This window comes from Lepisma saccharinum, chromosome 11, assembly GCF_977018435.1.
Source record: "Lepisma saccharinum chromosome 11, izLepSacc3.1, whole genome shotgun sequence".
In the NCBI taxonomy this organism is placed as follows: domain Eukaryota; kingdom Metazoa; phylum Arthropoda; class Insecta; order Zygentoma; family Lepismatidae; genus Lepisma; species Lepisma saccharinum.
In genome coordinates, this window is record NC_139239.1 from 65,092,834 (window position 1) to 65,111,071 (window position 18,238).

The 18,238-nt window shown below is 36.1% G+C and overlaps 1 protein-coding gene across 6 annotated transcripts in view; it reads right to left on the reverse strand.

The window, feature by feature from the left end:
* Nucleotides 1-829: 829 nt before the first annotated feature.
* rin (ras GTPase-activating protein-binding protein 2) overlaps nucleotides 830-18,238 on the reverse strand; it is a 72,102-nt gene continuing 54,693 nt past the window's right edge. For 5 of the 6 annotated variants that reach the window (XM_083131276.1, XM_083131275.1, XM_083131279.1 and 2 more), the window contains exons 9-13: nucleotides 17,350-17,471; nucleotides 13,051-13,249; nucleotides 9,802-9,920; nucleotides 7,002-7,148; nucleotides 830-3,902 (exon numbers count right to left, since the gene is read on the reverse strand). In XM_083131276.1, coding sequence (XP_082987402.1) covers nucleotides 3,636-3,902; nucleotides 7,002-7,148; nucleotides 9,802-9,920; nucleotides 13,051-13,249; nucleotides 17,350-17,471 — 854 coding nt within the window. In that variant the 3' untranslated portion in view covers nucleotides 830-3,635. The remainder of the gene's footprint in view (nucleotides 3,903-7,001; nucleotides 7,149-9,801; nucleotides 9,921-13,050; nucleotides 13,250-17,349; nucleotides 17,472-18,238) is intronic. The other variant, XM_083131280.1, reaches the window with a different exon arrangement.

Consider the following 18,238-nt stretch of genomic DNA (forward strand, 5'->3'; position numbering starts at 1 on the left):
TACGAAAAGTGCATTGCTGTGCAGGGGGTATATGTGGAATAGTGATATGTGTAATACTACTTCTTGTGTGAAAATAAAAATGTTATGTGAAAATTGTCTTTACTTTTTGATTTACCCTAATATTATAGAATCCATGAAAGCCTTCAAGGAATCTGTGCAGCAGCTGATGGAAATAACAGGAGAAAAGAGGTTAGCTGTTGCAGACAGTAAAGAAAGACATGAGCTCTGGTAAATTGAAAAATATTTGGAAATATTCTTGAATGTCGAAATTCTCTTCTTGACAATATAAATTCAGTTACAATAGCCTGTTTCAGTATGGTTCAAATACTTCTTGTTAGAGAGATTATTTTCTGTTATGAAAAAACATTCTGATAGATGCCTATCCATGAATGTAGAAATATTATTAAAAATCTAGTGATTATATACAATAAAGACAATGAAAGAAAACACATAATTTCCATGTAGATATTAACTTTTTGAATGAAATTATATTACATATAAATTATAATGGAATTATATTTACACATTATAAATTTCAGTGTATTTTAACCAAAATAAATGCCTGAACTTCCATGCTCTAGGTTTTGTATGGTATGACTTGAAGACTGAACCATGAAATCTTGATTCAAGATAGCTCCATGCATTTTCACAAGGAAATGTGGATGCATGTCTGACAAACACAAACTGTCATCAAGTATAACAAGCAATTACTTGAAGCAACACTAAAAAAGTATACCAGGAAAGGTACAAATGTAATACCTGGCTGATACTTATCATAAATGTTATGTGAAGACAACATACACATTACTGAAGAAATGAAATAAACCAATTTAATTCATAACTTGGTATTTATTTAAAGATTCCTTGTTCATTTTTAAACCATAATTATTTTTGTGGACAAAATTCAGGTAATCAAACTAAACAAACCATAGTGGTACATGTTCTCACTAATCATTTGCATTTTTTAAGTGATGGCCAACAAAGTTCAAGTGGCTGCAGACCATTCCTACCATCAAGTGCAAGTGGAAAACTGGAGGAAATGTGTGTGTGTATATATATATATATATATATCTATACACACACACACACACACACATATATATATATATGGCAGTGTGTGCATGTGCAAAGTGGGTGGGTGGGTTATACACTGCTAAATTGAACAAATATTGAAAACTCGTACAAAACAAAACAGCCAACATTACAAAAAAAAAAAAAAAAAAAAAAAAAAAATACACCAAATTTCCCCTTTTGAACAGTTGATACCCAATTTAAAAGTTCACTGCGCAATGCTGCATCTGAATGTTAAAAAAGCCAGTAGCAAACATGACGATGTTAATTTCTTCAAACATGGTAGGTATGGTCCGAAGAAACTTGAACTTTGTGTATTTCAATTATTACACCATCTTTTTAAGAAAAAAAGAATAATTACAACTGAACTTTATTTTGCCCATTAACTAAATAAATTTTTCAGTCCTTGATCCTTGATTTTTTTTGTTATGAGAATAGACTGTCTTTTGCCACAAAATCGAATTAAAAAAACATCCACCCACACACACACAACCACTCATCTGCATGTCTTATTTAAGGCAAACACCACATTACATATAAGTTTATACATACTGATGTTTTTATTTTTTCATTATTATTGTATGTTATCCAAAATTCTGAGAGCACCTTGACCATGGCTTATACACACATTCTGTTCCCTTATGATTAAAAAATACAAAAAAGCATGACCCAATTTTGTTACATGACTGCTCTTCTAATGTTCAATAAAATATTAAATATGATAAATAAATAATACAGACAGGTAATAAAAGCCATGTCAAATTGCTCTTAAAATATAACTGTTCAAATTTTAATACTAATGTGGGAAAGAAAGAAGATTACGTACTGGAACAGAACTACAAGTTCAGATACTGAAGTCTTGCTGCAAAGATATATTTGTGCACTGCGATCGATAACTTCTACCTCTCTTGATGTCAATGCATTTGGCTCCAAAAGTAATGTCAGTTTAGCTAAGAACATAGGAAAGGGAAAGAACATTTTCCCCCCTGTATTTGTAATGAACACATGAACTCTCTTTAATTTTCTCCCAAATTCTTCTCCACTACGAAACTGTTGTTTCATTATTTGTCATCTGCAGCAAAACCACAGCACAAAGTAAATGTGGCAGAGTGCTGCGGTTGCAAAACACCAGCCACACTTTCTTCGAAGCCCTCGTACGTTCATGCCTGCATATACCCAACGTTAATAACATGCACACTCGCACACACACAAACAAGCTTCACGTGCCTCCACATAGTCTTGGGCAAACGCACTTAAATGTGAAAGGGGGGGGGGTATTTACCACAGAGTTCACAGACTAGAACGAGTTATTCTGGGAGAAGAATCAAAGCAAGATCTGTTAGAGGAAGGTAGAGAAAGAGAGAGAGAGAGAGATGTGCACTTATCCCATTATTCCAATGACTGTAACCCAGTTACGCACGTGGTTAAGCTGCATGGGTAGATATAATAGGAGAACAATAGCATGGTCTGAAGCATCGCACGTCCTAGAGTTCCTCAGTATAGCCTAAGCAGACACCAATCTTACACCCGTGGTCCAAAATCTTTCTTTTAGTATTAATATTTACATTTCATTAGTGATTGGAAGCTTTGGCTTTACTGGATACTACACTAAACAGGGCAGATTTTTTATTTTCTATTTTTACAACTGCTTTAATGCCACCTGATACGTTCACTGAAATTAATTTGTTGCATTAACTATTTCTCACCAAGAGTTGCTGTCCGGAAGTTCACTTCAGTTTGAAATAGTGTAGTCAAGTCGTGAGAATGATGCATATTCCAGTCCAAAGCACAAACACAAAAAAAAATAGAAAAAAAAAGAACAAAAAACTTGATCTCCAACTACAACTACTACGCAGCAAAATCTTACTGCATATAGACTTGAGCTATCACACTGAGAAGAAAAAAAAATCCAGGAGGGGAGAGCAAGGAAATCAGCTTCCATCAGTTCCAAGGTGCCACATGGATTCTTGATTTGCCACAGATGAAAAGAGAAAAAAAAAAATAACTACAAATATTTGTAACTACGCATCTTTCCATGGAATTTTTATATATATAAAAAAATTATTCAGCCTTGATCCCTAACAGCTTCTTTCACAACGGACTGAATAAAAGATCACCAAGTTTTTTTTTTTCAACACTCCTCAGCATGAACATGCACTTTCAAATCACAACACCCCAGGAAAACCACAGCACGCCACTGATCCATTTTTTTTTCTTACAGCACAATTAAGACCCAAAGTTATCCTGGAAAAATAACTTATTCAGTCACTTGAGGAAGGTAGCAGGGTTTCTCGAAGTGCATGTATGATTTCTTCAAGGACTGTCAAGATGGCATGTTGCTTCAGTAAAAAGGCACTGTTTCCCTTCACGGTTAAACAGCACCTTTCAATGCACGTTCACACACTTCTTGTGACACTGGTCTAACTTGCACGAAACACAGTCCAGTAAAGTACAGTGATTGATTATTTTTTTTAATCTTATTTTTTGTTTATCACTTTTTAATATTTTAACAGAACTTACACAACTCAAGAATTGTCACACAAAACTAAGATGTGAGGTAATGGTTAACGTCGTCCGTAACCACGGTTCATTCCACCCCCGCGACCTTCTCCGCGATTACTAAACGAGGACATGCCTCCTCCTCTGCCACCACGTGACATGCCCATTCCCATGCCGCCACCTCGCATCATTCCACCCCCTCCTCCACGTCCAGATGATGGTCTGCCTATCATATCACCGGATCCCATGCCACGTCCACCCTCTTGCCTCGGTCGTGTTTTCTTTTCTTCCACATTTAATTTCTGACCATTTTCATCAGGGAAAAAAATGGGCTGCAAATAAAGAGGAAAAAATACATTTCTTTCATTAACTTTACAATAAACATTGAGCACATGATTAAAAGACATGCCAAATATTGATTTTTTTTAACCTTACTGACATAGTTATGAAAAAATGAAAAAATATTAAGTTAAAATACAAATCCACAATATTTAGTACAGAACATAAACCATTCAGATGTACTTTGTAACAGTTATTTACTCAGAACCAGAAGTAGGCAAAACTAAAAATAATCACGACCCAATTTTTTTCCTTCCTTTTTTTTTTTTTCAAATACAGGATAAGAAAGCCATGGATCTAACTAAGATAAAGCTACACATTTTAAAATATGATCTTAAAACATTAATTTATTAATTAATGTAAGACTGGATTAAGTAATTAATTCTTGTGCCAGAATAACCATCCTAAAGAACCGACAACAGCATTAATACCTAGGCAATACATTCTAATATATGACTGATCACTGCTGATTTTCAAATTTGACTAGCAAAAGTTTATAATGGCATGTTTATTTAATGATACACATAACGTAATACAGAACACACAAACATTAAGAAACACATACTGTACTCTATTTTTAAAAAAAGATAATGGACATTTCCATAAACAAACTCGAAACATTAAAAATAAAAATTTTTAGAACTGAATTTCAAAATTCATGCACGATATGACAAGTAAAGATTCCTGTAAGAGAGCTTTCAGACCAAAGTGACAAGTAATGAGCAACGGGTCCCTCCAGTCTAAAAAAGCATTCCTAAGAATGTCCAACCACCAGACCAGAGGTGTCAATGCACAATATTGAGAAACTGTACAGTTTGAGTGGCATGCAAGCAACATATGTATAGCCTGACAAGTTAAGTCCCGATATGCGCAGATCGCTACGGAGCACTTCCTATTACGTCATCCTCCCCACCATTCTTCTACTCACTTGTCTGGCGTTGAGAGTACCAGTGGTGCTAACTCAGCAAAATTAAGCTAAAACAAATATGACAAACGATTTTCACTGCTTAGCGTGACTGTGCATGCAGGCTCCTATTATATCAGTGGTTCATTTTATTTAATCCGGTCTTTGAAAATGCGTGCGGTGCGCCGATCGTAAACTGTAGTATTACGCACGTGCGTTAAGGTTTATAACGAAGAGAAACTACAGGGCGAATGACACGCACGTGCGTTAAGGTTTATAACGAAGAGAAACTACAGGGCGAATGACTTCATTTTCTGAATGCGACATCGAGCAGTGTTCAGTTTTTTTTATTTTTTTATATATTTTTTTAAACCGAGTGGGGTGGTGGTTCGTTTGTTTATCGTACAACAATCACTACGAGAAGGCAATCTGATAACACGCTTGCCTGTGTTCTTTTCTAAAGCATTGAAATGTTCATGCTCTTTACTCTTGGCTGCAAGATTCTTACTTTGAAAGAGATGGACTTATGGACGAGCGTTTAGACTTGGTGAAGCCGATTCAGACACGGACACAGATTCATCGGTAGACACAGACTCGGATGAGTGGGAGAGTGAAACTGAAGGAGAACTGGAAAACATTTAGGTGAGCTCAGTTCTATCGTTCATATATTTTTCATTTTTCTATCGTTTTATTTCATACATTTCTTATGCTGGTAAGAAATATCCCTAATATAACTTAATTCATTTAAGGTTTAAAGGGAAAATATCAAAATGTATTTAGAATTTAGCGCAATCAATAGGTAGCGTAGGTGACGGGATACTAATTCATGCCTTTCACATTCAAATTTCGTTGAAAATTCTCAGAGGATTCAGCTCCCTCCAGTTTGCAACACTGCGAATGAACGTCGCCGCAGACAATGGAGTGGGGAAATGTGATGTGAGGTGCGCAAACAATGGATTGCAGCGTCTTGTTTTTAAACTTGTCAAGTTATAGTATGTTGCATCACTACAGGTCGAAAGGTTTCATTTATTTCTGTATGCTCGTCTCCGAGTATCACTTACTGCTAATCATTTCGGTCTGAAAGCTGTTAATTGAAAAGTAACCTCTGGTGTTGAAACATATGTTCATATTATTACGATTAGGTACACACTAATTTTGCCAAACAAAATTCCCACTTTCAGGTCTTTTCAAGCAAATTTCCAGACTATTCTGCAACATTTTTTACTATTTTTTTTAATTTTCAAGTAGAAATCAAAGTAATGGACTGGTTGCAAAAAACATATCTTTAGGTATTCTTGTTTACAAACACTTGGTGTATCCAATTAGGGCGAACCATATTCAACTTTTTCAAGTTAGCTGATTTCCAACAAAACCACACAAATTATATACATATGAAGGTATAACTTGCTAGAATGGCAAAACAATACATTTATTGTTGCAGTTCAAAAATGACATTTTTCCAAGAAAAATTATGCAACACGTGAATAGGGTATTAAATATTTTTTTTTTGCAAATACAGTCGGTAGGGATCTGACTGCTACACAGGACACCAAGGATCGATTTCTGGGGTTGGTGATCTAATGTCGGAATTTTTCTGGCATTGTTCCACATTAAGCAACTCTGAGTTTTACCCAGCCTCAAATCAATAGGTAGCTAGGGGCAACCCTGGGGAGTAAAGGCAGCCAGGGGATGATGCTGATCACATCACCTCCAAAATGGCAGAGGTTGAGAATGTGTGGAGTCCTACTTGCACATCCCCTGAATGTGCCTTCATGGTACAGTGCTATCTAAATCCACAGGGAACTTGACCTACTACTATACTGTATTTGATTTTTTTTCTTGAGAGTATAGTAAATGACTTGCGACACTTGTAAAACTTTATGTACAGTAGTGAGAAAATAATTTGTGTGTGATTAAGCCAAAGCAATGTGTACTAGGGATGTGATGTCATTCTGGCTCTGGTAGATCTGGCTGTCTGTGACTGACTTCCAAGCAATAACACAGTCAAAACATTACCAAACAAGCAACGAGTTCATCCATTAAAATGAGGGGGGGGGGGGGGGGTGTCACATTCAGGGTTCTGTGTGTTGTTATAAAAGTAAATTTGACTTTCTTTGAGTACTGAGAGGTAAAATGTACAGACTTCACCTCCACTAAAATGACAGGTTACACAAACAAAAACACTTACTTTGCTATTAAGAACTTCCTGGACAGATGCTGGATCTTCAAAAACAATAAAGCCATAATTGGGAACCCTATTGCCAGATGGACCTTTGTTGTTTTGTTTACTGAGTATACGCAAGTCTAGAATAGTTCCAAATTTGCCAAACAGTTTCTGCAAAGAGAAGATTATGATTAGTTACTATGCCAAGTGCTCAAAATAAATTAAGATGCAACACTGTTAACACATGGTTTCTCTATGACAGAATGGACATGAATAAGAAATAAGAATTGAGGTACAATTTAAGGTTTTCCAGGTGAAGTACAGTAATTCCTCATATTGGTTAATTAACATCTCTTGTTCCTATCATTAGGTTAACTGCTAAAGAGATGTTAGAGGATAAACAAAGGAACATGAAAAAGAGCATACATGGTCTTCAAAGTACCATCCTGATAAACATATGGAATTCACACTCAAATGTGTTCAATTTTATAGCAATGTACACTTAAAGTAAAGAGGCAGAGTTTGGCATAATGTGGACATTTATATCAATTCCGTTCAAATACAGAACATAGAAAAAAAGTTGGCAAGTCTTAGGTTATGTCTTTCTCTTACACTGCAATTGCAGGTGGATATTTATGTTCATTATTCAACTATGACCTGATTACAAATGTTCTTAATAAATAATGTAGACTGCCATGTATTTCTGATGGAGAAGGAACACACTTGCTCTTCAACCTGTCTTTTTCTATTCATTTATGCTGTTACATTAAGTACGAGGTGCATTCAAGTTCTAATGTGTCTTATTTTTTTTTCAGGACTGTTGGCAGATACCAACACGCGGTTTGGTACACTGGATGCAGCACTATTTGTGAATGTGTGAGAGAGATGGAAGCACCATACTGTGCACAGAAACCTCGTGGCTGCAGCTAGTGATACCAACAATGGCGACATTCACATTACAAGAGCAGCGTGTGATCGGCAATTGACTGAGACATGTGGTGATGGTGTCAATGGATGTGAAAAACATGCATTCATGGGTGCGGAAATTCAGAGAAGGCAGAACGTCATGTGCAACCGAAACGAAGCAGCCTCGCACACACACCAGTTGGTTTGAGAACATGATTGTCTGTGTGGAACAATTGGTCATTGGATAGATGCATGCAAATTTAATTTTTGACGAAAACACGAAATATGAAATAACATACTGTAATGTTCATTTCTCATGTTTCTGAAAGGTGTGAGGTGCATTTTTCTACCCTGTCTTGTCACGAAATAATGTGAAATGAACTGCAAAATGCGAAATATACTCTTAAACATGAAATGTTTATAAACAGACGCGACACTTTCTGAAGTCTGAAGTATCCTGAGAGTTATGCAATTCACGGAAAATTGATTAATTCTGATGTAAATATTTGAGAAGCAAAAATGGACCCCTTTAAACAGGAATAAACTTAATACTCTGGTAACTACATAAATATGCTATTAGAAGGGATAAGTTTATTTTGTGTAATAAGTGCAGTTTTTAAATCAAATTTAGGATTATATTCACAATTTTAAAACCAAAATGTCATTTTATATACCACTTTTGATGTGATTATTCACCGCTATAACACCGAAAAATTTACCGCTTTTGAACCCGAAATAGACTGTTTTTGTACCAAAATTTTGCTTTTTTATTTACCAAAAATGTGTGCCTCTAGTCATGGATGATCGCCGATTGATCGTGGAAGACATTGCCTCCAAATGGGAAAGGTTTCCTCCAGCCTTTTCAGAAAAACGGCCAGAGAGGGGTCCACATGTGCTCTTTCATCAAGACAATGCTCCTGCTCATCGGGTAGCAAAGCTTCAGAGATTCCTTGGTGACAACACCATTGAAGTAATTGCTCATACTCCTTACTCCCCTGACCTTGCACCTAGCGATTTTTGGCTTTTCCCAACGCTGAAGGACTTTCTCCATGAGGGCACATTTTCCTCTCGTGATGCAATTGCATCAGCAATTTTCCAGTGGGCCAAGCAGACCCCCTAAAGAAGCGTTCACGGTGGCCATGCAATCATGGTGTCGACGTTGCGAAAAGTGTGAACGTCTAGAGGGAGACTATGTTGAGAAGTGAATGAAGTTTCATCTCTGTTGTGTAAGTGGTTCAGAACTTGAATGCACCTCGTAAAATGTTCAAAAATAACTTTTGCTCGAGCATCGAATAGTTTGCACGGATGGTGCTACATAGTGTACAGATTTGACAGTTTCTTCACTCGAATTTGTCTGTGGTAGTGGGACCTCAAATAATATGGATCCTGAAGTGGAAGACTTACGTGAACATAGTCATCATCTCCATGTCAAAATGTAATTTAGACTATCTTACCAATATATAGCGATGAAAATGAAATAGCTGATTATGGGGTGAAACTACAAGGGTGGATTTTTTACACACATATTTCTATGATTATGTCACATTGAAATGATATTTGATTCTATCCACTCCAGCAGGGGAGACTCGAACGAGTAAGAACGAGCAAAAGTGGTCCCATGCAGTACTCTAATGTATACATATTACCCTCTTGCAAATTTCATATGCATGTACACCATTAAAAAAAATTCAAGTTTTACTGCCAATAGTTTGAAAACTGAAAACCTCAAGATAAAATCAGCTGGACATTTTGAAAATTCTGTTTTTATCTTTTCTCTACTGAGTTGCAGTTGCAACAAGAACATAGAATACTTTCTGCTATAGCATTTCAAGAGAACATAGTTCTCTTATTACAGACAGATTTCACTTCAACAGATTACAATACTACAATTTGAATTAAAAGAAAAGAAACAGCTTACCTTAAGATCATCTTCAGAAGCATGGTGTGGAAGGTTTCCCATAAAAAGTTGATGGTTGTCTGAATACTGCTGCATACTGCTGCCTACCCTCCTTCGCTCACCATCTCCCCCAGCATTTCCTGTAAAAAACAATCCATTCAAAACAAAAAAATATAATTGTCTTACAACCTAACAGCAAGTTTCTTTATTGTCATTACTATATACGTATGCAAAATAATGTCTTTATTAAAAAGAAAAAACTTTTTCTAAAAACAGTAAATTGCTTACTTACGATTAGCGAGTAGTCCATGTTGATTATAGCAATGTTTCAGGGTAACTACTCCCCCCTTCTTCAGGCTTTTCTTGGCATTTGTATCATGCCACATTACTTATTATAAAAAACAAAACAAGGAATGGTTAAAAGGTGCATGTGGATTAAAAAGTGATTGTTGAATGTAGTCTAAGCCTTAATGAAAACTTCCATATTATGTATCCCTCCCATTAAGCAGCCCCGAAGGTGCAATATAAAAAGTCTACTCCCAAACAGTTAAAACGTCTCACCGACCGATGTCCATAGTGGTTCCAACAAATGTTCTTGGGTTACCAGCCAGGTTAAATTGGAGTTGGCTTCCAACGTTTCGAGGCTGGTAACCCAAGAACACTTGTTCAAATCATGTCGCCAGGAAAGATACAATTCCTATTTTACATAGTGGTATCTGGTTATCGGCGTAATGTTAGTGTTTTTAGAAAAAGTTTTTTTTCATTTTAATAAAGACATTATTTTGTTTACCTCAAGTGAGTAATACACACTCGTCCTATTATGTGTATAATACACATATGAAAATTGAAAATCGAATATCGAATTACAATCTGTATGAAAAGGGATTTTATTGCCTTTGTAAATAAAAAAAGTGCAGAACATCCCACACATGATGGAAGAAAGTGTGGGACAGACTTTTCCTCAGAGTCCAAAGAAATCTGTGCGCTGGGCAAGCCATGAATTGGATGTGTGGATGGTTGTCGATGCAAGGGAGACTGGAAATGAAACCCGACTGGTGGTCTCTAAAACAGACTACATTGAACAAACAGAAGATGCAAGAAACAATGGCGGAGGATATTTTGTGGGGTTTTAGTGACGAGTTCAACTTTTACCTCAATGGCAAAATGCACAAGAATAATGTGCATTAGGGTGGTCCAAATTATTATAGCAAAAAAACTGAAATAGCTAAAAAAAAAAATCTCCACATATGTCCACATTTTTCTTCCCTCACAAGACAGATTCTCAAACTATTGTGGAAAAACTCAAATTAATTCAAAGCATTTTCCACAGCATATTTTGTCCTCTAGTGCAGACTTACTAGTGTATGAAATTTTAGCTTAATTGATGGATTCTTGGAGCTGGAACTATTATAAACACTTTTTTTCTTTGGGGGAGGGGGTCCATTATGTCATCATCTACTGTGAGATCTTTGCCAACTAAATGTATTTGATCTTAAGAATGTTGAAGCAAGAGGTGCTAAATTATTTGCCACATCCTCTTGATGTCCTGCAACCAAGGAATGGTAAAAAGGATTCTGTTCCACTATCTTTTGTTTCTTGCAGGAAGAAGTGGAAATTAGTTATTTCGAGCTTCTGGTGCAGCTTACCATGCTCTATGGAGGAGAAAAGATATACGTGTGCTGAGGATATTCCTATTTCGGCATCCATTGAAGTTGACCCAAGAGAAATCAGGAAAATAACAAACTTAGCTTTGTGTGCGAGCTTGGTCTACATCAAACAATGGAACGAAGCTCCTCTTGGAATTTGAATCCCCTTGAATGACATCCCATTTCCGACTTAAACAAAAGCAAAGGAGAAAATGTCAGAAATTTCAACGTCCAAGATCTTCCATCCCAGCACGACGTCTGCAGATCACAGATGAACTGGACAATCTGAAGTTAGCGAACTTTGTGACAGAAAGGATCTCCTTATTCTTTGATACTTTTGTGGAAAACGCTAAAACAAAATCTGAAACCTTTCTGCAAAAAAACATTCAAAGGAATGAATGGACGGTAATAGGATCTCACAAAAGAAAGTAGTGAATGACACAGCAGAACGAGGCATTGGCCTACTCCAAAAGTATAATGAAACTCTGATATAATAGATGAACAGAAAAAGTTCTAGTTTGTAAAGTAACAAATCACAAAAACAAGTTTCCAATCCCATCAAAAGCAAATTTACAGTCTTAGGTTTTTAAATTTAGAGCTCTTAAATAAGTGATGCATGTAATTCATAATTAGGAGAATACATTTAATTACGTAGATGTGTAAATTGGGGCAACCCCTTAATATTTTTCATTTCAAGAAAAGTTTGGAGTGTTAGCGTAATGTGCTTATATGGGGCACAGCACACTTCTATAATAAAACAGAATTTTCTGCATTCTGATCATAGATACACACACACAAAGTAAACACAGAAAGTCAGAACTGATAAATACAAAAGTGTTAATTTTATATACTAAGGATTAACGAACGTATTTACTCGTATAATGTGCACTTTTTTCCAAACTTTTTGCCTTCAAAAAGTGTGGTGTGTATTATACAAGGAATAATTTTTCCCAGTTTACGGAACTCTATCATGTTATATATCGTTATAAAGCTTGAATTCTGCAGTTTCTGAATATGGCAACAGTATTCCATTCAAGATGGTGACACTTATTATTTGCAATGTGGTTCAAATAAGCTCATTACAAAATGAAGGAACGTTCTGATTTTTATGGTACTTTGTATGGAAAAAAAAGATAAAATGTATTACTGGCTACATAATATGACACATAAGGATTGTGTGTAAATGCCTTAATGGAAAAAATCTTGTGCTCCTAACTGCTAGTTTGAGGATCCTGAACGTGCCTTCTATAAATGTTTCGTTAGTCATAAAAAAGTATATATTTTGAAGTTTTTTTTAGAAAAAGTAAAGAGGAAACGAGCAAAACCACTGATAAAAGTTTAAAGGCCATGTGCCACAATTTTTCACTTTGTAATGTAATGTTCTCCTCTTGGTCCACATAGCAACAGCTGTACGACCTACAACTAAGAAAGCTATTTCTTGAACCTGGATTGTAGTGCGCATTATATACGAGATATAATTTATTTGTCACTTTTACCCATCAAAAACCAGGGTGTGCATTACACACGTGTAAATACGGTAATTAAATTTTTAAAATTCTACATAGTTGTACACAGATTACTGTATTCATATAAAATGTGTTTAAGTTTGTGCCAGTATACCTACTTTCGACAAATGAATCCTTAGGTCTTCGTGATGACCATTCACCAGTATCGTCACCAGGACCACCCCTGCCAGGCCCTCGGTCCCTTGTGCCTCCTCGAATTCCACCACGGGGTCTTGGGGGACCCCTCTGCGGCTGAGAATATCCACTTGAAACTGAGCCTGAAAGTGATGGTTCTTTCACCTCATTTCTTGTTGGGGGCTGCAAATGAAAAATGCATGCTGAATATAGGTACAGTTGACCTTGTATTACAAGGCAGTCAAATACTCATCTAATATTGTGCTAAACACACTGCCAAGGAGGTCTGCTTTCCTCAAAGTCAAATCTTTCTGCTTTCCTCAAAGTCAAATCTATGTCCTGAGGGTTAATAATTGTTTCCTATGCATACAATTACCTTGTTTTCTTCAAATTAATTTTCATAAAAATATAATTCAGGTATACTAGTGATGTTGTTAAGCTAATGTCTAAATATGGTGTTTCTTTCTCATGGCAAAACACAACGCTCCCAGCTGATTACATACATAAATTAAGGTGATTAATGAACCATTCAGTTTCTTCAAGAAACTACAGTTGAGCCAATACCACTTTTAACCAATGATTATACTCTTAGATATTCCCACAAATAGAGATGCTTTAAAATTATAATAATTAAAGTTCATCATAATGTTAAAATGCCAGTTGCGGATTCAGAGAACAGTCATCCACACAATATTGGTGCAAACAAGGTGGATAAATCAGCTTGATTTATATCAGAATTTAAATCACTTTAAAATAAAAAAAATTATAGAATAATGCACGTAAGGATTTTGTAGATATCAGAATCACTTTTGGCAAAAGTGCATTAATCTTATAATCATTTAAAATCACTTAATGGTGTTTATTAGGCTTTAAGAAAGGAAGAGAGAGGAACGAAAATATATGTACTGATGGGGTGAAGCTCATACGAAAGTAAATGTAATAAACTATTTCTCTTGATTTGATTTTTATAGGCAAAAATAGCAAACATTTTGTGTAGAAAAATATACAAAATACTAGTCATGTTAAACCGTAAAAATGGCCATTATCATTAAACTGTAAATAAACATGGCACCTGATATTTTGCAAACTATCATTTAAAGTTGCCAAAATTCAGCTACAAAGACTATAAAAAATATTTTCAGTTACTATTATAGAGTATACATCTAGAATGTTTTATTTTCACTAAAAGAAAATTTGCAAAATTATTATAGTTTCATTAACACACTCAACAAACATTAGCATAGTAGGTTCATATATACAGTATCAGAAACAAGAAAATGTATTAATTATATATACAGTAATCCCTCAGTAATCGGGCAGACATCAGACCAGGGGACTGCCCTATTAGTGGAGGTTCATTTAAAAAAATGCATTTTAATAGCAAAACCTATGTTTATTGCACAAAATATGTACGTAGTAACTGGTTTTCAGTTTCAAGCTCCCCACTTGCTCCACGCCGGATACTGGAGGGGCAGGATTGGCGAAGTGTCGGATTATAGAGGAACCAATGTATTTCTTTATTAGTTTTAATCAAACTGTTCAAATATTTTACAGGGCATTTACTAGAAAAATCCTTAATATAAAAAAAAAACATACATATCACCATACATCTGTATGTATGGTGCCAAAAACCATAAAAGCAATTTTAAGCATGTTTCTTTATAAAAAAAAAAAAAAAAAAAATGATATAAGTAATAAAAATAATATTGGTAGGTAATACTTTCTGATACAGGCACCACTCTGTTTAGTATCGGAATCAACAATTTTCTAAAATACTACCACCACAAATGTCAGGAACATGTAGTTATTAACCACCATAATGTGCACTTAGGTATAAATGTAATTGTATTTAAATATTTTTATGCTGACCAAAGTTTTGTGCTAAATGAAGCATTATAGACATGTAATGGAAGTGGCATAATTAATACAAGAAATTTCTATGTTGTAACTAGTACATAAAATATCCCATGAGCTATAAGGTACCCAATAAATTTCTGTCAGATTTCCACAGGGTGGCAGTGCACACGCTACCTACACCTTTCACCCCAAGGTCAGACAGGTAAGAGGAAGGTAACATGTTGAGTGTTTCCTCTTCTAGCCTGCTGGTTGTGGTCGCCAACGTTCAACAGGGACCAGGTCAAAAATGGGAACACCCAACAGTGTTACACAGGCCTGTATGCTTTAAGAGTTGAAACTGGGTACAAAAGCTAGTAAAATTGGAGGAAAAAATATGGCAGTCATTCAGCAGATATGGTAAATGAGCGAATAGTACAATGATTGTGTAACAAATTTAAGAGCGGCAATGAATCCCTCCTGGATGCACAATATACAGTATGTCCATCAGTCATAGAAAATCAGACACCCAAGGTGGCTACTCTAGGACCATGATAAAATTCAAGTATAATTCCCGGTTTTCAAGGCGAACTTTCCAAAAGTTCAAGCAGATGTATTCTCTATTTCAACCGCCTCTCAACATCCACACAAAAATATCTTCATAATGTAAAGGGTCTATGTGTTTCCAACATCCAAAAATTATAATTTAATTAAACTGTATACGTGATATAATTAAAATATTTAATTTAAGGTGCTGAGTTTCTATTTACAATCAAGAGGCGCAACGACAAATTTTTGTCTGAGCGGGCAGGGAGAAAGTGCCAGGATAAATGTACTAATACTACTAATAATATTATTATAACTTTATTATTATTGATTTGTTTTATTTTACTTCGCTTCTTGTGCCACGTTTGGCTAATTTGCGAAGATGGGGATGAGTGATATGATGAAATTGATGAATGGACAGTCACAAACATCTATGCCCAAGCCAGGATTCGAACCTGCCTGGACCAACATTATTGTTATTATTATTATTAGTAGTAGTAGTATCAAATACGTTATCATCCTCGTAAATTATGCAAAAAAAAGGGGGTAGAATTTGGTGCTTAAGCATTTGTGTTCGAACAAACTATTTCAATTATTTTTCCTCCAAATGGCAGTAGTTCGGATCCCACTTCAAACTGTAGGTCCAGTCCCGATTAGCCATTCTGTGCATAAAGTGGACTTAAAACCACAAATCAATCAATCAATTTTACCACATTTTTCATTTAGATAGTTCGGCATCCAGGTCCGACTCCCGCCACCTCCTAGCTATGGTTATAAACTTGATAAGACTAAGAAAAGCAGGAATTGCAAGCAAAGCGAGCAAGAGAATTTTACGAAAATAATTTTTATTTGCATAAAATGTGAATAGGATTTGGATTAGAAAAGGTTGTAATTTTTCACGTCTACGGGAAAAAAATCAAGTAGAATTCACGCATAACGCCCGGAGCCAATAATTCACGCATAATTCCCGGTGAGTAGCCACCCTGTGGCTATTGAGGTCGACAATGGCTAAACATGTGAGGCATTGGGAGAAGCATTGTAGTGCAGAAACCATTCCCCAATGCTTTCCATCAGCTTGGAAAACTGTCAAGTTGGATGATGGGTCCTACTTGAGTTGACAAGAGCTCAGAAAGACAAGAGCTAATGCCTGCATTTCTTTACTGTCTCATCAGGAGGATCCTTTTCTAGACAGAGTGCTGATGTGTGATTAAAGTGGATTATTCATGCTACACCACATCATCATCATTGGTTGGCATCACATGAACCCCCTTCCAAACAACCAAAACCAACCAACAGAAGGTTATTATCCGTTTGGTGTACTGCTTGGGGTATCGTGTATCTCAAACTGCTGTAACTTGGCCAGACGATCAATGCAACTGTGTACTCGCACCAAGTGTGCATGAAAAATTGAAAACTAGAGCCAGGGCTTGTGAATCGCAGGGGTGTCATTGTGCTTCAAGACAATGCATTGCTGCTAAGGTGACACCATTGATACCATTATCTGACTTGGTTGGACAATAATGCAGGTGCCATATTCCCTGGAAATTACACATCGGATTACCATTTGTTCCATTCTTTAGATAACTATCTAAGGGGATGAGTGTTCCGAGGTGAACTACACATTGGATGAATTCTTTAGTTCATGTTTTGCAAGTTCCGTCACTGTGGGATCCATGGTCTGCCTGAACGTTGGAGATAGGTTATTGCAGCTGAGGGGGACTATTTCTAATATTCCACATACATCTTACATGCTCTTGCCTCTCTCTTTTTGTAGGGTCAAAATCAGACAGACCTTTACTGGGTACCTTATAATGCCAAACAATGCCTAAAAATTAACTTCAAAGTGACAGTTTCTGGATTTATAAATTGCATTATTATCAATTACTCATTCAAATGTTACTTACGGGTGAAGCAGGTGGCTTTACAGAGTTTGCATTGGGACTTGTTGATATAGTCGATGAGTAGCTGCTTCCACTAATTCCTGCTAATTTTGCTGCGTAAGTTTTTATTGGAGGCTCAGTTGAACCTACGAAGAAAAAATAAAATTTTTAAAATAATTTCCTTTAATAAATGTTGTAACTCTGTAAGTGTTGCTGTGAAGATTCCATTGATTCACCGTATTTGCTTGTGAGAACTACCTACAAAAATAAATACACTAGACTCTCGCTAATCCGGCCATTCCTTGCACATATGGGTGCCGGATTATTGAGAGGGTCGGAAATTACGTACTACTATGTAGTTTAAACACATAGGAACTATACAGGCTGTACTTTATTAAATCCAAAGACACTGTACATTCATTTACATAGAAAATTTAGTCGTTCAGTGTGTACATATACAGTAGTATCACTCACTATGAAACATGTCATGAATTTTTAGTTGTAGCAATCATGATACGCGACGGCGGCATGCTTTATCATGCAAACGCTTTACAAGCATTACATCGGTGCTGCATGTATCTGGTTGTTGCATAATGTACTCCAGGAAGATGTCTGCAGCTTCCACACCAGCAGTGTGAGAAATCATCATGCTCTCACCTCCTGTGTCCTCTTCTTCATCACTTTCATCATTAGTACTTTCCTGCACGCTTTTGATTATTTCTGTTAAAGTTTGGTCTATCTAACAGTTTTCCTCATTCAGCCACTTAGCAACATCCTCTTCATTAATTTCTCCTCCTCCCGGAAGCTTGTGTAACATATCAATGTACATATTGTCAGCAATTGATGATTCCGAATTGACTGGCTCATCGCTATCGCTCAGTACTGGCTCCAACTCTGCATCAATGCACGGCCA